The following is a 27,900-nucleotide window of genomic DNA, read 5'->3' on the forward strand; positions in this document are numbered from 1 at the left end:
ATGGCGGAGGGCAGCCCCAACTCCCATCTGCACCTCTCCATCACCCGCTGGTGTGTGCTGCTCCTTCCCGCAGCTCTGCCCGCGGCCGCGGGGCGGTGGGGGCCGGGCAGGGGAGGAGGGAGCGCGGTGGGATGCGGTTGAATCCGGGCGGAGGAGCTGCCCCCCTCCCACTGGGGGCTGCAGGATCTCCTCGCTGGGAGAAGAGTCTTGAATTGAACGCAATTTGGGAAGACCGAAGTTAAGTTGGGTGTATAGGCTCCGTGGTGGTGGTGGTGCACGAGAGATGTGATGGAAGTGGGTAAAGTTCCCTACAAGTCCATCTTCTGATGTAATTTATGCTGACACAGAGGTGCCTTGATGCTGTAGGACCACCCCAACTGGAGCTGGTTGCTGTGGCTGCCTGGCATACAGTGATGTCAAGCAACTGACACTCTCTGAAGTCATTTCCTTGGGATGAAGGCAGTGGTTGGGCTCCTCTTCAGCAAGGTGGAGTGAGGTAGTCACCATCACTTTTCTGGGTCTTTGAAAAGGAGCATCACCTGCCAGGCGACAGGAAAAGGGAAACCAGGGCTGCTTTCTTCCTGCCCCAAACATGACTGAGTCCAGCTAGTGAGCCATGCTGAAACTTCGATATATGTTTTGAAACCGTAGATATGCTCCTACTTCCACTTGAAAAGACCTAAAGAAAGGGAGTTGTGGAGGTTATCCCACAACTTTGAGACCCTGCATGAAACCACACAGTGAAACAACCCTTCAAAAGATCAACTGCTGTTTCCTTCATCACAATAACCTTCTGAGTCACCTCTCTGTGTTTTGAAGTTTTTTGAGCATTTAGCTCCACTGTATGGTGCACTGACGACAGCAAAGCAGGCTTAGCTCCAGAAGTGGTTTAATAGCAGACCCATACTATGTCCCAGTACAAAACCTCACATATAACAGGTGGCAGACCCCAGAAAACCTGGAGAATGGATCTCATAGTGATCCCAATGGATAATGTGGATAGGAAGTTGTGGTAGAACAGAGGAGATACTTCCCCAGCTGCTTTGTTTTGTTTTAGTTTTTAACCCTCCCTTACCACTCCCTTCCCTTCTGCTCATATTCATTTTGCTATCATTTTGCTACAATGAATGCATGTGTTTGGTTTGCCATTTGTAAAAGGCTCACAGTTTAATGGATGATAAATTCATGAAACAGGATTCCCAGATATTTTGTCAGCAAATGGTTAAATACTGAGATAAAGCTATTGGCAGAAACCAGTTACAGAGCCACAAATTAATTCCTGCTGCACTTGCAATAACTTTTGTGGTGATATATTAAGGATGAATTTGGACTCAGGTTTAATCTCCTCTGAGAGACTGCCCAATAACAAAGAGTTTTGAGAGAGTTGCCTTAGAAGAACCACGTGTTGCTGTCTGCTGGGATGCAGATCCAGGGCTCTGATCTAGAATAAATCTCACTGATTTTTAGCCCCGTGGTGTGAAATATCTCATTGGATCCCTCAACCCTGGAGGTGGGGAGGAGGCAAGAGCTGAAGCGGACATCATGGGGCCATGGCATGGGGATGCCAAAGAGTGTCTGCTGCAGCATACCACTTTGCTGTGGATCTTACTTGTTATCTACTACCAGTAAAACTAGTGCTTTAGACAAACACTGGGCAGCCTGAAATCAGGATATTAAGAACGTGCTGAGTTAAAGTCTGACTCGCTTATCTCACCTGATGGATATGAGAAGCCTGCTTTCTGAACCAACATGATTATTGACAGAGACACTGTGAGGCACTGCGCTATGCCAGCATTCATCTGATGAAATGATCAAATATGCATAAATCATCGGGTACAGTGGAAGTGCAGTCACAGTAAGACAACGCTGTCACACGAGCAGTGTGTCATGCTCTAAAAATTAATCCCCTCTCTGCTTCTTTGCTCTGTGTTAGTACTGCAGGGATCTATTATCCTCTGACATTGAAGACATCACCTCTATCCCATACCTAAAGGCCTTTATTTTGATGAAGTCAATAACTTAGGCTGAAAAGAAATCGAGTTCACATCCTCTTTCTTGGAAAGAGTGGTGAGGCAGTGGCACAGGCTGCCCAGGGAGGTGGTGGAGTCACTGTCCTTTGAGGTGTTCGAGAACCGTGTGGATGTGGCACTGAGGGACGTGGTCAGTGGGCATGGTGGGGTGGACTGGTGGATGGACATGATGATCTGAGAGGCCTTTTCCAACCTTAATGATTTTGTGATTCTAAGACTGCTCTGATGTGTAGGATGGGCAAGGGCTTTAAGTAAAGGATGAATTTTGGTGCCATCAGCTCTGTACATTGTAACTGTAATTTACAGTTTACTGTACATTTTTACTGTAATTTACAATATCTAGCATAATGGTTTTAATGTTAGATTAGTACCACTAAGATGTATTTCTTTATTAAAAACTATTAGATCCTGTTCATTTCTTAGCAGAGTCTCACACAATTGCTCTTACACTTTGGAAAAAAAGGAAGTCAAAGGTAAAAAGCTGAGAACAAACTTAGGATATATACATGCCTATGAAGATGTATCTTTCTTTTTCAACCAGAATACAAATCAGCATAGAAGTAGTAGTTCTTACTTTGATTTTATGCTTCTATAAAATAAGAGTTTCTATTACCAAGTTCACTGTGAGCTATTAAAATTGCAAATTATTAGTTCTTTTTTTTCTAATTCTGACATAAACTGATTGATTCTTCTGTTTTGTTTTAAAGGATAGCCGATAATTTCTGTTTGTGTGAAGGATTCACCATACCCCGTTGGCTGCTGTATGAAATGTATTTAGAAAACTTCCATCCAAATGACAACAAAAAAGTAAATTCAGCCACCTTTGGAAAGGTATAGAATAGAGAGTATCTATAAGATTAGGAGCTGAGAACCAAACAGAAAATCCTATGCTCTTGTATCGAATATATGCATTGTGTTCCAAGAAAAATTAAATAATAGAAAATGGTGCATACATAATGTATTACTAATAGGGGAATTCAGCCTAAGAGCTTAGAAAAGACTGTGTTTAAAGGCCACTGTATTGTCCTTCCTTCTTCTTCAGTTTATCTGGGACTTGTATCCATGTCTTCTGTGGTGGATGCTGATCTAAAAATGACAGCTATGTTTGTGTCTTTGCTAGTATATATCTAGTAAGCCCTCATGTAGATACAGATATACTGGGGAAAAAAAAAAAGAAAGTATTGACTGCAATTGAGTTCATTTTCTTCAGGGAAGATGTGCATGTTATATTGGCAAAGATCCCTGGGCTCCCAAGTTCAAAAAAGGCAGGGATCTCATAGAAGGAGTCCAGCAGAGAGCCACAAAGATGGTAAAGGGCCTGAAGCATCTCCTGTATAACGAAAGGCTGAGTAACATGGGTCTGTTCTGCCTGGGGAAAAGAAGACTAAGAGGGGATCTGATAAATACTTACGAACATCTAAAGTGGGAATGGATGAGTCCATGCTCTTCTTGGTGGTGTGTAGCGATTGGACAAGGAATAATGGTCTTAAACTTGAACACAGGAAGTTCTGTACTAACACATGCAAGAACTTCTTTATGGTAAGGGTGATGGAGCACTGACACAGGCTGCCCAGAGGGGTTGTGGAGCCTCATTCTATGGAGGTATTCAAGAACTGCCTGGACGCTTACCTGTGCAACCTATTGTAGGGAGCCTGCTTTGGCAGAGGATTTGGACTGGATGATCTCTAGAGGTCCCTTCCAACCACTGTTAATTCTGTGATTCTGTGATCTCTTTTGCAAATATATTATAGAAGGCTTTACCAGGGTAAACATTGCAAGGTTAAGAAACCAGTCCTGAGCAGCTGATTCCCCTGTCCTTAGAAGACCTGTTTGGTTGTTACATAATTTTATACTTCATTTTTAAGTACACTTGGGGAGATTCTGCTCCAAACACACACTAAAAATTCTTCACTGCATCTTCCAAGCAAAACAAAAGCAGATGTAAAAAGCAGTCTCCTCCAAGTAGTTACACTCGTCCACTAAGTAGATGTTGATACAACCCACAAGGCAATTACCACTTAGAAATCCCACATGCAACAAATTCTCAAAGCTATTTGACTTTATTTGACCAATTAAGGAAAACAGAATGCCTTGTGATTGATATTCAAGATTTTTTTGTTCAGAACTTCCTGTTTTCACAGCTATTAGTTTTCCATTAGTGCCTGTGGTAGGAGCTGTTTTCGCATTTTTTAAGAAAACATTTAAGTAGAAGTTGTGCCTGAAATCGATTTTGTGTGTGGATACACTCATTTTAGGAATCATTTATCTCAATTCAGTTGAACCTGCTTCATTTTGCTTTGTTTTTACTGGGTGATGATCACTCTTCTTTAAGGTTTGTGTGACTGACTTCACACAACTGTTTTACCCCAGCCTAATGGCTCGTCACCCATCAGCCAAACCATGAGTGGAACTGGTCTGGTTCAGTACAGAGGTCTGCATGAAGCTCGTCACCTTACCATCTCTTGGAAGTCAGTGGAGAAAAATAAGTAGTTATACATGGTTCCTTTCACCATAAATGAGTTGTCTTGGTCAGTTCAGGTGACTCATGACTTGGAACTGACTGTTTTTCTCCACTGACCATGGTGTCTGCCAGGAGTTGCTAATGCATAGGTGAGTCCCACCTCAGCATGAGCTGTGGCTGTGTAGCAGGAGACAGCGGCAAGAGCTGAAGCTTTAAAACACAGGTGCACATGTAAGCTGTTACAAGAGGCCAGTGAATAATATGAGCTATTAATAATTTGTCAAGCTGTAGTAACTTGACCACACTGTATGTAAGGATTTTTGCGATCAAATCTTGTGCGAATGAAACTGTAGTTATTTGAGATGGTGTTAATTTAATCTGCCTGGTCTCTCTGCTCCAGTATGCCACTGTCTGTAGAAAAGGCCTCATTTCACAGAACAGCCTCTTTTGGGAAAAATGGGAGTATGTAACATGTTGAGAAAGGGGGCAGATGAGGTGGATGCACACAAAAATGTGCAAAGAGCAGAACCACACCACTATTGCAACTGCAGGTCAGGGTATGTGATCTGTCCTTGTGTGGGCCCTTAAGCCAACAAGGTGCACTCTGCACAAAGGCATGACTTCGGGCTGCACTGCCTTGTTCAGTGTCAGCATTGTGCCCTCAATCCTGTACTGGTCCAACACCACTTGTTAGGCTCTGCCTTCACAGGAGAGCTCATGCAGAATAATTGTGGTGAAGTGAGGTATTACCCTGACACTATTGTATTATTCTGTAGGGCTTAACCTTGGCAGATGCTGCCTGACCCCAGTTTGCATTACCACGGGGGTGGCCAGAAGGTCACTGCAGTGTGGGGATGCATCCTCTCAGAAACATCAAGTCAGAACCCAGGCTGCAAGTGTTCCAGGTACAAGTGAGAGGGTTGTGTGAATGAACCCTGCTCAGATGAGGAAGGCAGGAGGGGGCTGGAGGAGCACCAGCCTCTCCACAGGCCCCAGACAGATGCCTCTTGCAGATCAAGTTCCCCTGGCTGTGGGTGGTCTCCTGGGCATGCAACAGTGCAGGCAAACCAGGCTGATGTGAAATAAGTCTCACCTGAGGGAGGTAATCCATGAAATTACTCACAATTCAATCAACAAAAGCCTGATTGAGTTCAGTTCAGTGGTTACCATTTGAGAGGTATGTAGGAACGGGTATTAGTCAGCAAGCAATGGAATGAAAAAGAAGTGATTAAGGAGAGAAAACTGTAGTAGGTATGCTTCTGTGTTTTAGAATGAACTTGCTAATGACCTCTAATTTTCTGTTTGTTTTTTAGCTTCTCCGGATAGTTTTCCCAGGTCTGAGGACAAGAAGGCTGGGCACCAGAGGCAATGCCAGGTATTGTTTCTGAATACTTTGTTTGATAAATATTATGAGTGATTGGTCTAGTAAAACTAAAAAAAATAGCTGAATTCTCATCTTCAGCTGTCATGCATCTTCTGATATCTTCCTCCGTCTCCTCTCTTTTCCTTTCCTTCTCTCTCTCTAGCAGAAGCAGGAAGATTGAGGTAGATATACTTTCATTGATTCAATGTCCAGATATATATTCATGCTCTGAACATCCGGACTGGGAGAAACAATGCTTTAAGGGCACTGAGATGTAGTGATTTTACAAGCGTTTGGAGTAGCTGTAGAATACTGGCTTTGAGTGATGGGCCCTTATTTCATCTGTGATTTTTCTCCACTAGCCTGGACTTGCTGTCGGTTTGATACAGCATTTTGAGAGTGCTCGGCCACAAATGCTTCCAGCGTTGGTTGGGACGGTGTGCAGTGCCCCTCAGCCTCATGCAGTTGTTTCCCATCAGCAGAAGCTCACCCTCTACTGGCTGCTGATGGCCAGGAGCCTCCCAGTCACTCTGTACTGGATGCTGACGTACTCTGCCAACACCAGAGCTGTGATAACACCAGGATGGGCATAAAACAATAGCAGTTCTTGTAGATCTAGGAAACTAGGTTTTAGCTTTCACCTATAGGCCACCCAGTCCCTAAGCTATTGTAAACCACCGGGCTGTAAGTGCGTGCTGTCCTCCAGCTTCAGTGGGGATGTGAGGACCTCTGCCTGCTGAGAGGTCTCTAACTTCTCTAATTGTCATCTGCAAAACTGTTGCACCATATTTGCTGGCTTATGTTTGTTCATTTAAAAGAAGATACCATTCAAGGACAAATAATAATAATAATAATATGTAGAAATACGTGTAAATATTTTGTGCCAGGGAAATAAACTTCCAACTGAATTTATAAAGTAAATGTAGCCTTTTTTTTTTTTCCACTTGGTCTTTTCCAGTCTGAACATGCTTTCAATAGAAGAATGTTCATGCTTTGCTAACTGTCTTGAAAATCACGCTTGTCAGTTCATTCTTTTTTATTATTATTATTATTATTTTCTAGATATCATTATGATGGAATAACTATCAAGGAGGACTCTTCCTTTCATGGACGTTATTGCTTTCTGCTGTCTCAAAAAAAATATCACAGGTTTGTTTTCTAAATATTTCAGTCATGAAATATCACATGATAATGTACATACTGTCTGTACGTAGAAGTCTGTTATTGCTGAACATTGTCAACAGTATGACTATTTTCTTCCCCTTACACACACTACAAAAGTGCTGTGACATTAAGCAATTTCCCTAGCAAGAAAAATCAAATTTGAAAAAGTGCCTTGTCTAATCAGATATCCCCAAATTGGATGTTGTTGTAAGGTAAATCATGCCTAAAAGAAGAATGTAACACACTGAGGCTCTAAATGGAAACTCAGAAAAATGTATTGACAATTGCTTCTTGACATTGTAGATGTCAAGATGACAACCATTCTTTAATTGGTAAACAGAAGGCTGAAGAGTTAAGTATTAAAATACAAATAACTGCAGTTTTGAGGAGTCCTACAGCAGTAGTGTTACTTAGTTTTCACTAGAAGATGAGGCATGATACTTTGAAAATACTGCCTCTGTTTTGTTTTAAAATTTCAGGTTTTAAAGTAACCTCTTGTAAGGGGTCAACAATGAGAACATATGTAAGACAGGAGGGGAGACTGCAAAAATGGAAAAAAAAGTCTTAAAGAAACTGATGATAGTGTAGAAGCTAGCTGTAGACTTTATCTCATCTCAGTTGTAGGCAGGACGGGGAAAGTCATCATTAAAGTCATGGTTGAGGTAGATGAGCTACAGACTTGTGTTTCTCCAGGGGAGAAGGAAAAAAAGGAAATGTGTATACAAATGAATTCTGTACTTTGGTTTCCTTTCTTATAAATGGGGATATAATAGCTCTCTATGGCACAAATGTTATAGGGGTACAAGACAGACTATTAAGCACTCAGATATTCTGGCGATGATGAAAGCTGTTTCACTGTCTGTGGTATTTTATTGTATAGTTAATTGAACACATGCTGCAAGAGAATGGAAAAATTATACCTGCGGGTTTGCTGCCTGTCTTCACTGGTTTGATGTCAGAGCAATGCTGCAGCAGTCCAGGCAGTGACAGCAGAGCAAGAATAAAGAATGGAGCAGGGCAAAGGCTCAGGTTCTGCACACAATCAAGTGGCAATCAGTTGTTCTGAGACCAAACAAATTATTCATAGGCAACACGAGGCTCATTTCACATGAGAACCTCACTAAAGTGGTAGCCCTAGCTACCAATGCACATAATATTAAATATATACATATATTCAGATAAACATCAGCTTTCTACCTGCAATACTTTTAGGTAAGTCTTCTAACTATGAAATTATTTTGTCTGACGCTTCCTTCATTTAAGCTGCTGTGTGAAGCCAAACAGCTGCATTTAGAGCAGCTTTCACTCAAAACCCAGCCACATGCCCCCATTTAGAGCCAACATGAGTACCAGCAGCACCTGGGTGTCACTGCTGCTTCTTAGTGTCTGGTAAATGACAGCAGAAGAAAACTGAGAGAAGGCAATAAAAAGTAAACAAATGAAATGCAGCCAGAGACACGTGATTATCATAACCCTCCTCCCACAAAATAACTATGGAAATAAAAAAATTAGGCCACATGCAAAATAAGTGGCAGCCATAATGAAATAAGTCAGTTTATTTCCATCTGTTTTTACAGTTTTGTATATGTTTTACAAATGCACAGAAACACAGTAAGGAAATATCTTCACTGTTTTCTCTAAAAGCTCTGCAGAGCTGTTAGAAATCAGAGTTAATTTTTGTGATCTAGTAAAACCACCACCAAACAAACAAACAAAGAAAACCCCACCCATCCCTGGAATAACCTCTTAAAGTAGAGAAATGAAAGTTAAAAAAAAAAAAAGTCATCAAGAAATCGAGTATTTTTCTACCCACAAGGACAAACATTGTTCTTGTGGAGGTAAATTGATGGCTGCAGCAGAGGGTATTTGACCCATAACACAACAGTCTGAAAGAGTGTGCTGGTGTGAAAAGTTCCAGATAATAGTGAAGCAGATTATTAATAAACCATTATAGTTCAGTCCAAATGCTTGTCTTCAAACTAGATCCAATGAGTAGTAGAGACCTCACTGGCTTGATGCCATGTTCCCCTGGCAGAGACAGGGATGTATGCCTGAGCAGTCAGCATGTCCCAAATGACTACGGCATCCTCCCATGCCTGAATCAAGTCTGACACGCAGGTGTTTCTTCTGGAGCTTCTACCTGAGGGGAAGGTGGAGCCTAGAGCCCAGTGAGAGATGAACGCATCCACCCAAATTCCCTCCAGGCTGTGAAAGAATGGACTGGTGTCAGCACTACTGTCTCCAATTACCAAAAACAGTATTTCTTGGCCTTTTTTGATGTCATCAGCACTTGACATGGTGCTTGTAGTAAGGAACTGGGTCTGTGAAGGGTCTGTGAAGGGTCTCCAAAGGTATTATGGAGATTTAAGGGGGTATGGGATGATTGTAGGAATGGGAGCTTTGTGAATGAGGTCTCCCTAAAATGACAGCTGCTCTGAAAGGTCAAGGAGGCCTGGAGTATGGCAGTGCTAAAAAATGCTAGTGAGTGAGAGTAGAATCATATCATAGAATCACCAAGTTTGGAAAGACCTCTAAGTAAGAGTCACTTCATGATCTAGGAACAGAGGAGGCTTGGGCCTCTGACTTTCTAGTGAAGCAAACCTGTAATTTCTCAGTTAAAAACTCCAGTGTTTCTAAGATATCATCTTTTCTGATCTCAGTGTAATCTGTCAGTCCCATTCACCATTCTTCCTCCATTAATTTTCCCTTCCTGCTTCCTATTCACCTCAGTCTTTCTGCCACCCTATCTCTGGATCACTGCTCTCAGCTCTCATTCCCCAGCCCCATGGGTGGCAGAGCTGAGCTCACTGCCCTCACCTCCCATTCTGTGTGCCCTGTCTTTGCCCAGGCAGTGCTCTCCAAGGAAGAACGTTTCTGCATGGCAGCTGAGCACCCCAACGGTCACTGGGTGAGTCTGAAGCTATTCTAACGATGCTTGCCCTGCCTAGCAAAGGTGAGGTAGCAGCAGGTGGGGGGGACAGTGAGAAGGAAGGCTGTGGTGCCACCCAGCACAGGCAAAGGGGACTAGGCAGCCTGCTGAAGGAGAGGTGAGGTGTGTTGCCATAGCAGCAGCAGCAGAGTGCAGCTGGCTGCCTGCTTGGGGAGAGCGGGAGCTGGAAAATATTTGTTAATTGTATTCCACAGGCTTTAGGAACCTGTAAGGATGAGAGGTTTGACAGCAGTGCCTCTGTACTGACCTGTTCTTTTGTTTGTGGAGACCAGACATTTGCAATATTAATGTTGTGCCCGGCCTTTGGTGGGCAGCGTCCTTTGGCTTCCAGCATTGGAAGTAGTAGTGGAGGGAACAGGAGGAGGCCTGGGCACCAGCCACCAGCTGGGACTGCACGTTTTGTGCAAAACACTGGCTGCCACCTTCCAGATAACAGAGTCCCCGAGGGCCCAGGAGCTTGAAATGGCTTCACAGACAGGCAGCATACGTCAGCAGTGGATGTGGGGGCTGGCTGGAGCATGTCTCCATGTCACAGAATCACAGGAGTTGGAAGACCACTTGGGATCATCTGGTCCACACCCCTGATAAAGTAGGTTCCCTACAGCAAGTGGCACAGAAAAGAGTCCAGGCAGGTTCTGAATATCTTCAGAGAAGGAAGCTCCACAATCTCTCTGGGCAGCCTATTCCAGTGTTTAGTCACTCTCACGGTAAAGCTTTTCCTCGTGCTCAGATAGAACTTCTTGTGCTGCGCTACGTGCCCATTGTCCCTTGTCCTGTCACTAGGCACCATCAGAAAGAGCCTGGCCCCATCTACTTGGCACCTGCCCATTAGATATCCATTAGAGATGATGAGGTCCCCTCTCAGCCTTCTCCAGGCTAAACAGCTCCAGCCTCCCATCTTCTTTGTAGCTTTCCACTGGACTCCCTATAGTAGTTTCCTGTCTTTCTTGAACTGGGGAGTCCAGAACTGGACACAGTACTCCAGATAATATCTCCCTTGTAAGTCTTTCCTTTGACTCTTATGAAGAGAACCCAACCCTTCCATTGCCATTACCCAGCTCCATGCAGTCCAGACCTTCCCTAATGTAAAGGGTTGTGCCACCTCCTCTCCTTTCCTGCCCATCCTCCTAAAGAGCCTTTAGCCATCCATCTCAGCATTCCCACCACATTTCACTGAGGCCCAGGATATCCTGACTCTGAGGCTGGACTAAGGTTCCAATTCAACATCCTCATTTCCTACACTCCATGCATTTTTGTCGAGGAACTGAAGTCGGGACAGAAACTGGCCTACTGCCTGGCATTCCTTTGTGCTGCTCTTCAAGTGCTCTCCCACTGACTCCTGCTCTTTTTTTTTTAACCTCTGGGCAGCCACTGCTGACACTGTCTTCATAGTTCCTCTTCCCCAGCAGTTTTAGGCTTGCCAAGCTTGTAGCCAAAGTTGTTCTTCACTTCCTTCAACAGATGAACCCCATCAGTTCCCAGAATACAAGGTTTCTCAAAGAGAGTGCCACTGGCTTTCTCTCCTGCAGGATTCACCTCAGAAAAGCAGACACAGGAGGGAGGAGATGGCAAAGCAAGAGAGCAGCCTACTGCTGCCTCACTCTTGGTTTTTCAGCCAAAAGTTGATTATTGAGCCTTTGCAGGCCCATGAAAACACTGAGAGTGTGAAGCATCGAGAGAAAGACTTTCAAAGTAGGCAGAGGACAGCCAGATTGTTGTCTACAGTGATAAAGGGAACAGAAACTGAGGTTACTGAGCAATCAAAGCTAAGGATGATTACACTTTCATTACTTCTGTGTCTATGATTTTTATTTTTATTTAAAATGAACTGCTGCTACGAGTTCAACGTCATGAATACATGGTATGTATTCATGGTACAAGAAGTTGGAAGAAGTTGCACTGCTAAATGGCTAGTAAATAGCTGTCTGCAGTGAGTTGCTCAATTTTATCTAGAAATTAGTCTCCAGATTAATTAGAAAATCCTGGGGACACTGAATGATGGGAAAGAGCGATTTTGTTTCTTAAACATACTGCTGTCTACTTCAGCCTAGTACTCTCTATCCACTTTGATCATTTTCTCAATAAACACAGTATAAATTGGTGGGTTTTGTTAAAGGGCTTTATGTTCTGTATTTTACCACAGTGCAGACGCCTGCAGTTCTGGAGATGCAGCTGGTTACAAGAGCAATAGCAAAAGAAAAGGAACAGTGAGTTTCAGATAGATTAGACTTATAATAAAATGGTACTCTGTGTGCTAAATTAGAAATGCTATGTAATGTTGTAACGAAACACAATTAACCCATCACAGTCCCTGAAGTAACCTTTGTCTGTGTAACCTTACTAAATGCTTGCTCCCTCTACTTCCAATGTAGCTAAGTATTTTTATTGTCTAAATGTCAGCTTAAATAATCTTTGCTCTGCTGACTGTTGAAATCATGGCTGACCGCCCAGGTTTCCAATACTGGAGGAGTTAGTTTGGCACTGCCTTCCTTGTCTGAAGCCCACCACTGCAGCTCTCATGCTGTTGACCCAGTGTCATTTCAACTCACTGAGACTATATTGGCATGGGGAGTCTTTAAAACACTGTGAAGCAATCAAGGAAAAAGAACAGCAGACCTGCTCGCCAAATAGGCTGATGCTAGGCTATCTGGTGGCAGTTCTCAAATACACTAGGGAACTGGCCTGATGCTGATTGGAAGCCATCCCACAAATCATGAGCAGCAGGATTATGGGGATCACAGTGAAGGAAAAGGAGAGATTGTGTGTCTTTCTTGTTGTTTTGTTGTTTGTTTTTTTCCATTGTGCTCTGAGACAGTAACGAGTGCAACAAAGTGCGTGTAACAGCAGCTGAAGAAAACCTTGCTGCCACCTTTACAGCAGAGCCAAATATCTCAAGCCTTATTGAGATGATTGCAACTGTAGTGCTATAGAAAATATACCTGTAAAATATGTGTAGCATGAAATATTCACTTGATTTGAAAATAATGTAATGTACCATTTGGAATTTGAACTTTCAGTCAGTCATGCTTGTTTCTTTTACCCACCTCTATTTTCAATAAAAAAGAACAAGCATCTCTCTAAATAATCACGTCTTAATAAAAAAATAGTATCATATGACTTCAAGAAAGTACTTTGTAACTTTAGCAGAAGTGACAAGATAATTGTGTGGTTTTTAATTTTTTTTTAATTCTTTAAAATACATTCTGATGCTATAGAGCAAGGATGTGCACTGTTTTCCATCGTCCACTTATCTGAAAACTGAAGGAGACAGACTTGCGTACGTTGTGCCTGAATTTGGGATAGCCTGTCCTTCGGAGGAAGATGTAGTGGACAAATGCTCCTACAAAATGGTATGTTCAAGTATTCAATAATCAAGCAATTTAGCTCTTTGACTGTATGATCTTTTTTACACTCTTTTTGCTCACTTTCTCCAGGTCATACAGATGGCACATGAGTACAGTAGCCACTGCCAAGACATTTTACAGATTGTAAATATGAAAGAGTTTGACAAGGTATGCCTTTGCTTCAGTAACATTCCTTGTGATGATTGCAAACAAATATGATGATGAAATTGTTTATTTGTAGCTTATTTAGTTGATGGTTTTATCTAAGGTAGATGTTCATTTACGGACAGAAAGAGCACTCAGCCAAGATACTCTGAAATTCTTACATGATCATCTCTTAGAATGTGATGTTGCAGGCACAAAACACAAGGCCATGGATACACATCTCTCATTATATCAACATATCCACAGCACATTTCTTTGTCTCCCTGCTCTTTGTTACGTGTCCTTGCCAGGTTCACTTCCAGGATGCTTCCACTGCTTTCTGAGCCTGGCTCAAGCCAGGTGGGGAGCCAAGCTCTGTGACCATCCTCCTCCTTCTGTGCTAATGTGTGTCCTTTCACAGAGCCACACTTCACATATCACTAGGGTAAAATTGGTGAAAACTCATAAAGGACTCTGCACAATAGGTGGAAGACTGCGTCATGTCATTCTGGAAGAATCTACAGCCTGAAAAAGTAGCATTTCTATCCTTGCCAGATGTACTCCAGCTGTTCAAGCGCTATGACAGATATCTATTCAAGGTACTGTAGACATGTTCGTTGTAATTACATCGTGATTTTTGTCTTCTCTGAAGTTCTACCTGAAGAGAAAGACCAGCTGTTTTTTGTGTACTGCATAACAGGATTTTATCTTCAGTGTATATGCATATATAAATTTTGAGCCAACACAGTTCGAGTTTTGGAAGGAGACAGTAGAATTTGAGACAACAGCCATTTGCTGCCCTATCTTAGTTCATAGTACTGCAGAATATGTCAAGTTGAAAGGGATCCATAAAGATCATGAAATCAAACTTCTGGCTCACACAGGACCACAGCTGAAAGTTCTTAACATCAGTGGAGGATAATGTTATAAATGTGATCTGTGGTTCTGGAAGGAGGGTATGCATCTGAAATTTGGCCTGATACCTGTTTTCTAAACTACAAGGGGATCATTTTTTCCTTTGATAACATTACTGTATTTCTCAGTGAAATTCCATGTAGACATATGCACTTTTCTGCTCAGAATAATTTACTTCTTATTTACAACAGGTCATCAAGCAGCATCTAGTAATTAATTCAGGAAGCAGTGCTTGCTTCTAGGATCTTTTTCGTTTTGTGAATAAATGTAGTTTAATTATTGCCATAAGAGGAGGAAGAATTGAGCTTTTTTCATGACTTAAAACTTTAATCACAACTAAAATACGTTTCATGCTGCTGTAAATATCTGTAGTGCACCAACCATGCAGATCGATGTACTTACATTGTAGGAAATGGATAACATTCTACTTGGTGACTTCCTGGAGGAGGTGCCTGTACAATATTTGAAGTCAATCAGAATATTCAGTAAAAATGTTAAACTCTGGCTGCTTAATGCTTTGGAAGAGCTTCCCATGCCACTCCAAACATCCAAATCCGAAGGTAAGTAGGAGGAACAGAGTGATTTTCGTAAAATAATCTTTGCTTAAGCTGCAGAAAAGATTGGGTTAGAAGACTTAAATTGTTTTAAAAGATATTTTAGCTGCTGTAACCTCGATAGTAGGAAGGACTAGAGTTAGCTGGCACACAGTTGAAAATAAATGATCTCAATTGGTGCGTGAGAACAAATTTAAGTCCAAATCATTCCAAGTTCCTGGTTAATTAAAGAGTACTTGAATCTTTTTAAAGGCCTGTCTTCTGCCATGATCACTTTGTCTGTGTTGATGACTATGAAAAATGAGCACCCTGCCCTCTGAAATTTTGGAATTGTTCTGTTTCTTCACCTTGCAAGTGGTTTTATGCAGATAAATTAATTAATGACTATAGGGCAGTTCAATATAAAGTGGAAAAAAAGCCAAAGGCCTAGAGGGAAAATCTGTCATTACAGCAAGATTTTAAAAAACTTGTAATACACAAAGGTGTGTGTTCTTAAATATGTACATGCATACATATACTCTTAGATTTATGTATGCAAATATGTTCATATGTACATAATGTTCAAGGTCATGTTGGGTGAGGCTTTGGGCAACCCGACCTAGTAGAAAGGGTCACTGCCCACAGCAATGGAACTAGCTGATCTTTAAGATCCTTTCTATCCAAAGCCATTCCGGGATTCTACAGTTTCTATATTACATAGAGTCAAAGAATGGTTTGGGTTAGAAGGGACCTTAAGATCATCTAGTTCAGTTATACTGAAAAATCCAGCTAAAGCAAAATGCTGCTTGGTTGCTAAATGAATGCAAACCATCTCTACAGTGAGAAAGATGGGATCCTAAACAGACAGAGGACTGCTTGCACCCATGTGCTCGAGGATGACTTGCAGTCAGTTTCAAATCTGGTAGTCCTTACGTTTAAACAATTGACAGAGCAAACTTAGTAATGTGCTTTTAACACAATTATGTACATGGAATTATGTAATGAATCAACTACCACACTTTCTATGCATATCCTGGGCTTTGGGGTTTGTACAAACTTCAGAGAAAAAGAATTCACTTGAAAGCCATCACCTATCTGCAGATTGTAAGTTGTTTTATACTTGATTTTCCTGCAACTAAGAATCAGTTATATTTTATTCTTAAAAAGGATATCCTGGGACCACAGTTTTAATAATTCTAATACATTGTATATGGGATCAAATAGAGCAACAGAAATCAGCTTTTATTAACAGTGCTGAAAATTATAGATACATATGAGTGAAAATGCAAACTCTAATGAAAACAGAAAATTTAAAATTCATGTTGCCATCAGTCATGATGGCACCTGAAACCTAATTCATAAAAGAATGTTGCTCTTGCTTGAGAAGTATTTCACAGAAGAATTACTGGAAGTATTTTTTCCTCTGCATCAGGGGTTAACAAGTTTCCAGTGAAGGAAGAGCTACTTGCAATCTTTAAACCTGCAGAGTTCCCAGAAGAGAAAGCAGCTCAGCTATCTCCCTGTGCCCTGAGTGAGCCTGTTGCTCCCACAGGGATCTGCTTTACAACTTAAAGAGATCTGTCTTCGTTAATGGTCTTTGAGAATGTAAAATATTAATGATATGAAACACCTGTCTCTTCTTCTTTAACAGAAGTTACAGTGTTTATTAAAAGACTCAGGAGAAAGACCGATCTTTCTAATATGGCCAAGGTATGTTCCAGAATCTATGAAAAAAGGTAAACTGTATGAGTTTTAATAGGGTCAAGTTCCTATGTTTTGGTCACAACAACCCCAGGCAACATTACAAGCCTGGAGAGGTATAGCTGGAAAGCTGCCTGACGGAAAGGGACCTTGGTGTGCTGATGGACAGTTGGCTGAACATGAGCCAGCAGTGTGCCCAGGTGGCCAAGAAGGCCAATGGCATCCTGGCTTGTATCAGGAGCACTGTGGTGAGCAGGACTAGGGAAGAAATCCTCCCCTTGTACTCGGCACTTATGAGGCCCCACCTCGAGAACTGTGTTCAGTTTGGGGCACCTCAATACAGAAGGGGCACTGAGGTGCTGGAGCAGGACCAAAGAAGTCTCCCAGTGTGCCCAACTGGCTTAAATGGCTTCACTGTGTCCTCACAAAAAAAAAAAAAAAAAAAAAGGACAAAAATAGGGAACTGTGACTCCTTTAATTACACAGCAGTGTCATATCCTTCCTTAATAAATGTAGTTTTCCTTTATAGGAAAACTTCACCACCAATGACATATAAAAGTTAACCTCACACTTAAAAAAAAAAATAGCATAAACGTTCATAGGCAGCCTAACATGTGCAAAGGGTTTACTTCTATCCAATGCTAAGGACCTGTAGTTGCCATTTCCTGCAGCAGCACACTGGAGATGATGAACATCACAAAAAACTCAGCTTTGTAACACTGTACAGTTCTTAACAGTGCTTCTTATACATCAAATCACTTGATCCTTCAAGAGTGCGTGTGCCAGCTATTCCCAGTCATTTGGATCTGATTGCTGTGTTTGGACTTCACAAGGTTGCGCTTGGGCTTGAGGCGTGACATCAAGGTGCTGGTTGTAGCTTTTTGATTTTTCCCTGCACATTCCTAATGCATGGAAGAGCTGTGGAGACTCAACATGTAATTTACACCCTTGAGATTTAGGGAAAGGGAGTTTTTTTCTTTCTCCAGAAGCGGCCACTTAACAGCTTTACATTGACTGTGTACTGTATAACCTGCACAGAGCGAACATTCTAGACCTGAGAACCTGGGTCAGGTCTATACTTTCAGCTGAGCACACTCTGAGCCTGGTTCCTCTTCATGCTAACAAGCTCCTGGCACTCTTTGCACAGGTAAACAGGTAAAAAAAAAGATATTTGCTCCTTCTCCAGAGCCTCTTTAAAATACAAGTGAAGGGCAAGGGAGTTTCAGTCTAACTGATGACCAGTCCCATCAGTAATTTAAAAACAAGTGAAAACATGAGGGCCTTGTAAATCAGCATCCCCATAGTCTTTGAGCAGCTGTAGCCTCAGCTATAACTTCTGACCTTACCCAAGCCATTTATACTGGGCTCCAGGGAAACGGAGTAGGAAACCGGAATCAGATCAAGATTATAGTGCAAAATTACCCCCTCCATCTAACGCATACTGGAAGATGGTTAGCTGGACAGCATGAGTATTTAAAATGTTCAACATGTGAGAAACACACAAGTGCTTCATGGTGAGGTGAATGCTGCTCAGAGAAAACCACTCGGTGCTTTCTTCAGTCAGATCAGCCCCTAGGCTTGTGTGTGCTTGTACTATTTCCTCTGGTTGTCCTCATCAGATACTCAGGTAAAGAAGGCATGCATAGAGCAAGTGATGCCCTACTCCTGGGGCCAACAGGTTGGTTTTGGTATTCACAGCATCTTGGGGTAGCAAGTCCTGGGATTTTATTCTATCTTGTGTGAAAAATTACTTTCTTTTATTAGATTTAAAATTTGTGCCCTTTTTCATGAAATTCTTCCTGTAGACCTCTGTCACATTCTATCTCAGTTATTTCTATCTCAGCCTGAAGTTTAATTCTCTCATGTAGGAGTCATCTGGTATTTCTAATTGTCCTTCAAGGTTTTATCACTCTGAAAAGCACTCTGAATTTCAACCTGAGACAGGTGGTCAAAGCAGGTGACAGTGCTCCTAATGAGAACTGTTACTGAGGGACTATGCAGCTGCAGCTTCTGAATGGTGTAAACACACTGTGCCTTGTAGAGTACTTTGCAGTAATTTAGCCACCTGGTGAGAGAATCTGAACAATTTTGGCAGGGTCAGCATTCAGAAGGAAAAAGTAACTTTCCCATCATGTGTAGATAAAGCAGGCTGATATTTGCTACTACTTGGATGTACAGAAGTAGTTAGAGTATAAGTGCAAATTCCCTGTGAGAAAGGAACGTAAATATAATGCCTGTCATTTCCAAGGGATGATTTCTGCCTTTGGTAAGCTGTATTTAAGTGTTGTCAGGGCCAGTTCTTAGTAATTCAGTGTATTACATTCTATGAAGTGCAATGGGTGAAGAAAGAGAGCAGCCTAGCAAACTGGAACATGGAGCTGCATTCCCAGTGTTCACATTGTGTGCTCTTGTTGCAACCAGCAGCTCTTCTCCCAGTGCTGGAAACTCCATGTAAAACAAGAAAAAAAAGCTTTGTCTTTAACTTGGCTGAAAAAGACTACCAAGAATCAGGATGATTGTGATATTTGAGTAATGATAGCAGAGTAGTGGAAAATGAAAGTACTGGACTGGGAATTATACTTGCAAGAAAGCGTGTCATAATGCAAAGTAGTAATCTCTACCACACACCTGATGAATGGGATTTGTTAATATGTTCATGAACTCTGAAGTTTACAAGAAAATACTTTTCTTCTGGTAGGCCAAACTGAACACAAGGATTACTCATATAAAAGCCCAAATTCAACAGAGCTGTTAGGATCTCATGCATTTCAGTGTGAAAATGAGAGACTAAATGTATGTTTGACAGCCTCAGATTTAATTCCTTTCTTCAATCAGGATATTAACAATTAATTTAAAAAAATTAAAAAAGGAAGAGATTAAGATAAAAAGTTAGTGCATATTATAGTGATAAAAAGTGTATGTAGTATTTATAGGGACAAATATGAAACCAGATTCATTCATGAAAGACTCACAAGCAGAGAAGTGGGACAAATTCCCTACTAATGTCACTTTAACTAGTACTGTATTTCTAGTCATGTTTTTACCTTCTCAAAGGCTAGGAAAACTCAGGGAAGCTCACTTCTGAATGTAATTGAAACACATATTAAAGACAAGTGGTATTGAGGGAAAGTAGATCCTAATACATCATTTTTTTTAGACAAAGTTATGTTATTTGGCATGACTATAGTAACTGCAGGCAAAAACAATTGCCCAGATACTTCAAGTGTTTGTCAGCCTTTTCTGCTCCATCACAGACACTACCACCAAGTCTCACTGAAAATAATATCACCCAGAACAAAACCCACTCAGACAACTTAAGATTCATCTCCTTTGATTCTTTTTATTTCTTTTTTTCTTCTTTTTTTTTCCCCATTTGCAGTCTAGTGGTAAATTTAAAGCCCCACTTCTAACTTAGCACTGAAAAAGGGAAGCTTTTTTGACTGGGTTAAGGGTTTGTGAAAAGTGAAAGACATTAACTGTTTTCTTAATAACTGTAGACAATGAGAACAGTCTTGAACAACAACAGGAAAGTCACTGTTCTGGTCTCGGACTTGAATGCTGTCATCAACCACGGATTACTGGATGTGCCTGGAAACCTCTTTCAAACTAAGTATGAAAATCTAGATGAACTGCAGAGCAACGCAGAAATCAAATGTAATTTTTTTCTATATTTTTCTATCCATTTAAGCCTCTGCCTGACGTTGTTAAAGCTCTAGCATGTTTATTTATGGCATCTGCCCTGCTGGGAATTACAGCCTTTCAGTAACCCTAAGTACTGGAAAAGAGCCAATAAAATTGAGACTGGAGCACGCAGTTTTATCCGTTTAATTTTAAAGGTTAAGAATGAAAGGCTTTGATTCTCCCTTAATGCTTTCTATGGCAGCGGGAGTGGGTTTTGTGTTCCCAAATGATACATCTTCCAAAAGAAGGCTGATAAGCAGGGACATTAGCATTTTATGATTTTCTTTGATAAAAATGAGTTTCCTAGAATTATATTTTACATTTCCCCCTGCTTTAAATCACAGTACACAAAATCACCTCCTGTGGCCAGATTTTGTATGCTGAACTGGATGAGGACTTTTCAGCTTTCACGTCTTTTTGCTCTGTTAGGGCCTGCAGAATTGATGCTGTGCTGTAAACACTAGAGCACACAGTTTGCATGCAGCCATGACATAATACATTTGCCAGCCTACTGAAAAGCAATGGGAGCATAATGGCAAGTTAATTCTAAGATTAACAGACTGCCATTTAAATTGGTAGCAAGAAATGGGCAAGATGGGCTGGCTGTGCTTAGAGCTGACAGAGGAATCCTCAGCTCTTTGTTCCCGGCCCGCTGCAGGCATGCTCCCTGACAGGGGACGCATCACCAACTGTCTGTGACGGCTTTTGGCAGGAATAATAATTCTCTTTGTTCACAGAGCCATCAAGAGAACCATTTGAACGATGTGTATTTGCAATTTAAAGTCAAAAACGATCACTCTTTTTATTAATTATTACCTTTTCAGAGGTGGATTTATTGCATTCTCTGTTTCCACGCCTTTTCCAATTTGTTATTTATAACGAACAAAGTTTTACAGACCCTATGTATATGTTTTCTGACAAGAAAACCTCTAAGCTAGAAGGGTATAGATTCAGAGAGGTATAGTCATGATGCAGCTTGCAGCACACAGTGGTAGGTTCTAACCTTCTGGGGAACATCTGCACTGCTCCTTGGCAATACTGTATATATTTCCATGCTGTGGAATATTCTGTATTTTTTTGGTGTTATCTTACAAGAATTCCCTCCCCCACAACAGATTATGGTTTCTCAACCTCAGATAAGAAATGTGGTATTGCATGTAACAAGATTCCAGCTTGCACTTGTGCAAAGTTTACTTTCTGCTTCTGCCATGAAAATTAGATCAGTGCAGGCATGGTAGCAATGGCTAAGGGAAGCCATTAGCTCCTTAGATCCTTAGCAGGATCCTAAGGGAACTGGCTGATGTGGTTGTTGAGTCGTTTTCCATCATATTTGAAAAGTAATGGCTGACAGGTGAATTCTGCAGTGATTGGAAAAAGTGAAACCTCACTCTCATTTATAAGAAAGGGAGGAAGGATGACCTAGGGAACTAAACATTGGTGAGCCTCACCTCTGTGCCTGGGAAGATCATAGAATAGATCCTCCAGGAAGACATCTTAGGGCACACGAGGGACAAGCACGTGATCCAAGACAGCCGGCATGGCTTCAGCAAGGGAAGGCTGGTGGCCTTCTATGAGGGACTGACAGCTTCAGTGGACAAAGGGAAGGCAACTGATGTCATCTACCTGGACTTCTGCAGGCCTTTGACACAGTACCCTACCACATCCTTACCTTAAATTGGTGAGATATGGATTTGACGGGTGAACTATTTGGTAGATAAGGAATTGTTTGGGATGTCACAGTCAGAGTGTTGTGGTCCATATATTTATGTCCAGGTGGAGGCTGGTAAGGAGCAATGTCCCCCAGGGGTCCATCTTGGGACCTATACACTTAAATATCTTTATCAGTGACATGGACAATGGGATTGAGTTCATCCTCAGCAAATTTGCTGATGACACCAAGCTGAGTGGGGCAGTTGATATGGCAGAAAGAAGGGATGCCATCCAAAGTGACCTTGATAAACTCGTAAGGTGAGCACGTGTGAGCCTAGTGAGGTTCAACAAACCAAAGTGCAAGGTTTTGCACTTGGGTCAGAGTAATCTCAGATATGTATACAGAGTGAGAGAAGAACTCCTTTAAGAATAGCCCTGCTGAGAAGGACTTGGGGGTTCTGGTAGATGAAACAGTTAACATGAGCCAGCAGTGTGCGTTTGCAGCTTCAAAAGCCAACTGTACCATGGGCTGCATCTGAAGAGGGGTGATTGTCCCTGTCTACTCTGCCTTTGTGAGGCCTCATCTGGAGTACTATGTCCAGGTCTGGGGTCTCTAACACAGGAATGATGTGAGGCTTTTGGAGAGGGTCCAGAGGACGGCCACAAATATGATCAGAGGGCTGGAGCACCTCTCCTGTGAAGACAAGTTGAAAGAGATTGTCGTGTTCAGCCTGGAGAAGAGGAGGCAGACTTCATTATGGCCTTCCAGTATTTAAAGAGAGACGGCAAACATGAGGGAAATCTACCTTTTACATGGACAGATAGTGACAGAACAAGGGGAAATGGTTTTAAAATAAAGGAGTGAAGATTTAGGTTAGATATCAGGGGCATGTTTTTTTTCACTGAGAGAGTGGTGAGGTGCTCCAGGTGATTCTGTAACATTAACTTGAATTCTGACTAATTTCAAAAAAATTGCACAGTTACACTAAACAAAATGCTATAAACAGAGGTCTTAATACATTTAAAGCCAGATATAAAAGAAAAAAAAAAGCTAGAAAAGCCAACCACCTGATCTCTCTTTTATATTTCACAGGTTTGAATGACCTATTATCTTTGCTGGCATATTCGACAGATATTCGAATTCTCCTAAGCTGTGTATCTTCAAATCTTCAGGCTTTTATCATCCAGGTATAAAATTAATCTAACGATTTCAGAAAAGGAAGAGCGATCACACCATTTATCCCTTTACACTCTGTCAGAAGTTTGCAGGAGCTACACTGTATACTAACAACATGACCAGACTGCAGATTTGCATAGATACAATTTATGCATGCTGCAGAAAAAGGGAGAATTAATTGGCATACAAAAATTCCATCTGTGCAAACAACTACAAATGTATTTCTATGCATATATCCACTTCAGTGATTTCAGTGTCTGGTCTCATTTTGTAGACACACTCTGTAACACCATCTTATAAATCAAGATCTATAAGAAAAATGTCCGTGTAAATAAAGAGAACACTTAATGACTCCTGGAATTGTTGATTTATGAAAGTATTGGTTTTCAGCAGATTGTAGGAGAGTGATAAATTCCAGCACAGTGGTTTTACCTCTCATGAAAGATTCAAGTATACTCATCCTTGCGTACAGACCTCTCCCTAGGTTACTAGTTCTTGCACCCCTTGTCCATCAGTGATTCAGAATTAGTAGCCTGATAGTACCACTGTACTCTGTTGATTGGACAGACCAATGGATTTGAGGCTGGGGGGTGGTTAATGTCTTTTTTAGTATTATTTTTCTGAAGAAGAATAAAAATCCACGAGGGTAGTTAAACACAGGAAAAGGTTACCCAGAAGAGCGGAGAATACCTTGGAGACATTCAGGATTTGCCTGGAAAAAAAACCTGAACTAAGATGACGTACAAAGATCCCTTTCAACCTTAGTTATTTTAACTTAATTTTCCACCTTTGTATGCCATCTGCAAAGGGAAATATTCCACAACACAATAAGGGACTCTTTTAACAATCTTCATCGTAAAGCATTTTTTTTTCCTCCTTTTTGCAGCCAAATAGCAATAAGCAGGAGCTTAGAAAACTGGCAGCTGATTTCCAGTTGAGATGGAACTTCCTATTGAGTGCAGTAAGCAAGGCGATGACGATCAACTGTGCAGACAGTTTTGGTATGTGAGAGCTTTGTGCCTGTCGTCTGATGTGACTTGAGACGGCAGAGGTACCCGATTGTTTCAATGGACATACAGTCCAGCTACAATCCAAATGAACATCACCTCTCAGGGATGAGTGTAAGGGAGGAAGGGAGAAAGATGCAGCTGGCAGAGGGGTAGGACTTGCTCTTTTGGTAGAAGAGGAGAAATGGGTAACAACATCCTTAAATGCAAACTATCTTCACCTCCATTGCAGGAAGTCCATCAGGAAGGGGTGATGGAGAGCTGGGGCACTGACAGACCTAACCATAATAATTCTGTATCTCTCAGGTGGTAGCTTCCAGACTCCCATATTCTTCCTGTATAATATAGCAACAGCAGATCCAAACACTTGTCAAAGCTGCAGCTAGTTCTTCCTAGAGCTCCTTCCCTTTGCTTATGCCTTATACTCATACACTGAACTGACTGAAAACTAATCGCTCCTTCAGCTGGATGCGTTTTGTCTCTCTTCTAGTGATCAGAGCTGCCTAGCACCAAACCCAACACACACTAGTGCAAGGCAGGAGAAGTGAGGGGACTTTGCAGTCACATTTACTGAAAGTACCTTGAAGTGGCACCATTGTGTCTTGAATCAACTGTTCCGCTTCTATATTGCATCAAACCTAACTTTCTTTCTCTTTATTTGTAAGACCTCTCAGAGGCTGTCTGTCTTTTATTTATTCTGGAGAAATGCTCTGTCTTTTCTGAGTAACACCTCAGCCCAGACTGCATGAACTACCTTTTAGACTTTCAAAGAAGCACCTTCATAATTTTCCCGTTCTGTTAGAGGGAGCTTCACACCAACAGCCAAAAAACCCTCATTATCTTCTTAGACGTTCCCCTTCAAAGCTTAGGGCTTTGTGTTTCCTACAAAGACATAACAAAGGGGTATGCTAAGGTTGCTGCCTTTTATATTCTTCAGTATTCCTTCCCTGTTACTGACTGTGTTTGTGTATGTACATGCACACTCCTCTTCTTCATCTAGCTGTTACCTTTTGCCTCATAATGAGATTGCAAACTCCCTGGAGCAGGATTAGAGTTTTGTTCTCTGACTACATGGAATATAGCACAGTTGGACCCCTTGTTCATGAGCTGCTGCACCAGAGTAATAATAAAATAGTGACCTCTGTCTCTGCAGAAGTGTTCTGCACAAAACTCCCCAAAGCTGGATGCAATATTTTGTGCAATGAGTGAAAACTGTGAATGAATTCCAAGAAGAGCACTGGAAGATCAGTGTTTACTGAAATTGCCTATGATGATGAAATTCTCTCCCCTTTTCCCACCTCAAGATGAGTTTAATGAATCACCTCCCTGTTCTGTAGTAGTTAATGACTGGGGACACAATTAATGCCATCTGATGTAAAGCATCCTATCCTCTGCTGAGCCTTACTCAAGCTAGTACAATGTTTTCATCTCACTTATGACAGTCTCATTACTGTACTTCATTAACACTGAGATTTAATTTATTTTCACATATGACAGAGTTTTAAGAATGCCTTTTAGTCTTTCTCTGTGATGTTCCAATTAAATTGGTCATTATTATCTCCTTTCTTAAAGCCACTGGTTCCTTAAGACATTGAGTTATATGATGTAACAATGTCTCATCTTTCCCAGGTTTCTATTCCCACATTTCTATTCGGAGCCCCAGTGGGCAAGGCTTAGTTACTTTAACAAGCCACTCTGTACTCAGGCCATTGCTTTTCATAAATGTCTTAAAACTCAGCATTTCATACAGAAATGGTGGGGATCCTGCAAGTCAAAATATGCTGCATCCACTGAGGATACACAATTACCTAGGCAAAACATAGAATTTATGGTAAATGTGTGTCATGCTGATGCAGCATGCCTCCCCACAATGTAAGTCACATACCAGAAACCAAATCCAAACTCATTTCTGTCTGGGGCTCTTGCTTGGCACTTCTGGCACAGATAATACACAGGCACTCATACTTCTGAGCTCAGGATTGTCTTTTGCTCTATTCCAACCCAACCTCCTTGTAAGTGAAGCTCAAGTGCAATTGAAGGAACCTGCAGTTAGTCTCCTGCAAGGCTGAAAGGATCAACTGTGTCACAGCACACAAGGCTAATGGGACTTCATGGCATTAAGGGACATGGTTTACTGATGGGACCGTGTAGGTCAGGTTGATATTTGGGCTTGATAACTTTGAAGATCTTTTCCAACATAGATGATTCCATAATTCTATGCTAGAGCTCTTCCATTACCACCTCTTTTTCAGCATGTGTGCCTCTACTTATCTCAGTTACAGAACTTTACGTCAGCTGATACACCTACACTTTCTTTACCAGTGTCTCCCCTGAGACATTCAGTGGAGTACAACTGAGCCACGGTGGCTGAACAGTCACCTACATACACACCTTGGCACACAGATAAATAAATAAATAAATGGTGCTGGGCCAGTTCTCAGCACAAAGTACACCATATCTCAGAAAATAATTTTTTCTGCCAGTATTTGTGATTAGTAGTTAGCACATTCCCCTTTTGTAAGCAAGCTGCTTCAATCTAATCTCTTCAGTGCCGCTTAAGGACCAGCAGTGGCTGGTCAGCAGCTTCTCAGACAAAAATGACACCAAAAGAGGTGGTATTTTTCGTCTTCAAAGCTCTTCAAAAATCTTTGTAGTGCATAGGCATTGTAGTATCCCATTGTTCGTGTCCACATAAATTTGTTTGTGAGATGAAGATGTTATGCACTGATTGATGTTGCTACATTTTTGACATGGAAAAAGATCTCTTCACTATAAGCACTTTCTCAATGGCCTCCATCAGTCCTTCTCTTGGCAACGATAACTTGGTATTTTAGTATACCCAGCTGCAAAGTAGGCTACATAATGCCATAGGTATGGAACAAACTAAAGTCTGTAGGAGGGTTAGCTTGGGGAGAGACTGAATAATTTATCTGTGCTAAGGAGAGATGAGATGATACGTGCTGGTTAACAAGCTTTGTAAGAGTAGCAGATCTGTGGAAAGAACTAGAATAGAAAAGAGAATACATGCAAGCACACTTTTCTCTATTGGTAAAACTTGGGAAAAGGCTTTTGTTTATGTTTAAAATCCATAGTCAGTGCCCATTTTGTTGTGGTATTTGGAGGTAGGTCATTCTGTAAGTATTACTGATGAATGCTAGACTGCTACTTTGTCTAGCCCATCAATACAATGAAGCCCTTCAAGAAAAGAACAGACAGGAAGGTAAGCAAATTAAGAGGTTGCTACAACTATTTCTGGTTTTCTTTAAATCTAGGATCCTGGCATTTGTTTAATTTGCTACTCTTGGATTACGTTGCTCACATCTTCCAGTCCTATATAGAGGAGGAGGAGGAGGAGGAGGAGGAGAAAGAGGAGGAGGAAGAAGAGGAGAAAGAGGAGGAGGAGGAGGAGGGAGATGAAAGTTCCTCTGTCACACAGCAAAACGACCAGCCTGTTCTGTGGGTTTATGAGCCCAGCTTTGGGGGTTATTTTACCGAGGAGGAACCTCAGGCTGAAGCTCCACAGTCAACTTTCGTAAGTTTGATGCTGAACCAGAGTGACATCGAATTAAGCAACATATATTCAGAGTTCTGAGTTGTTTGGGGGAGAAAGCCACCGAAATTTAGGTGAGATAAAATATTAGATATGAAAAAAACTTAAATAATAATAAATAGTAAGTTGGGGAAGTAGGAAAGATGTAGACTTTACAGTTGTTTTTTATTCTGTGAGCCTGAAGTAAAACTAATGAAATCTAGGTTTGCAAGGAGTTATGTCCAACATCA

At 41.5% G+C, this 27,900-nt stretch overlaps 1 protein-coding gene across 1 annotated transcript; it reads left to right on the plus strand.

Annotated features, from left to right (window-relative positions):
• On the plus strand, positions 1–27,712 carry RFX8 (regulatory factor X8). Its single transcript, XM_065741142.1, has 15 exons — positions 1–50; positions 2,738–2,861; positions 5,805–5,866; positions 6,917–7,003; positions 9,867–9,926; positions 12,112–12,175; positions 13,184–13,318; positions 13,403–13,480; positions 13,942–14,055; positions 14,781–14,931; positions 16,556–16,614; positions 20,103–20,259; positions 23,030–23,124; positions 24,000–24,114; positions 27,393–27,712. The coding sequence occupies exons 1-15, from the start codon at positions 1–3 to the stop codon at positions 27,710–27,712; spliced, it is 1,671 nt and encodes a 556-aa protein (XP_065597214.1).
• Positions 27,713–27,900: the final 188 nt, after the last annotated feature.

This window comes from Cyrtonyx montezumae, unplaced genomic scaffold (assembly GCF_038088225.1).
Source record: "Cyrtonyx montezumae isolate F1298 unplaced genomic scaffold, pur_monq_1.0 scaffold_3, whole genome shotgun sequence".
In the NCBI taxonomy this organism is placed as follows: domain Eukaryota; kingdom Metazoa; phylum Chordata; class Aves; order Galliformes; family Odontophoridae; genus Cyrtonyx; species Cyrtonyx montezumae.

Excerpts from the sequence above, each read along its gene's own strand:
- RFX8 (XM_065741142.1), top strand. The coding sequence starts at position 1 with ATGGCGGAGGGCAGCCCCAACTCCCATCTGCACCTCTCCATCACCCGC. Across the intron at positions 14,932-16,555 it reads CCAAACATCCAAATCCGAAG|AAGTTACAGTGTTTATTAAA; the intron begins GTAAGTAGGAGG and ends CTTCTTTAACAG. Across the intron at positions 23,125-23,999 it reads TTCAGGCTTTTATCATCCAG|CCAAATAGCAATAAGCAGGA; the intron begins GTATAAAATTAA and ends TCCTTTTTGCAG.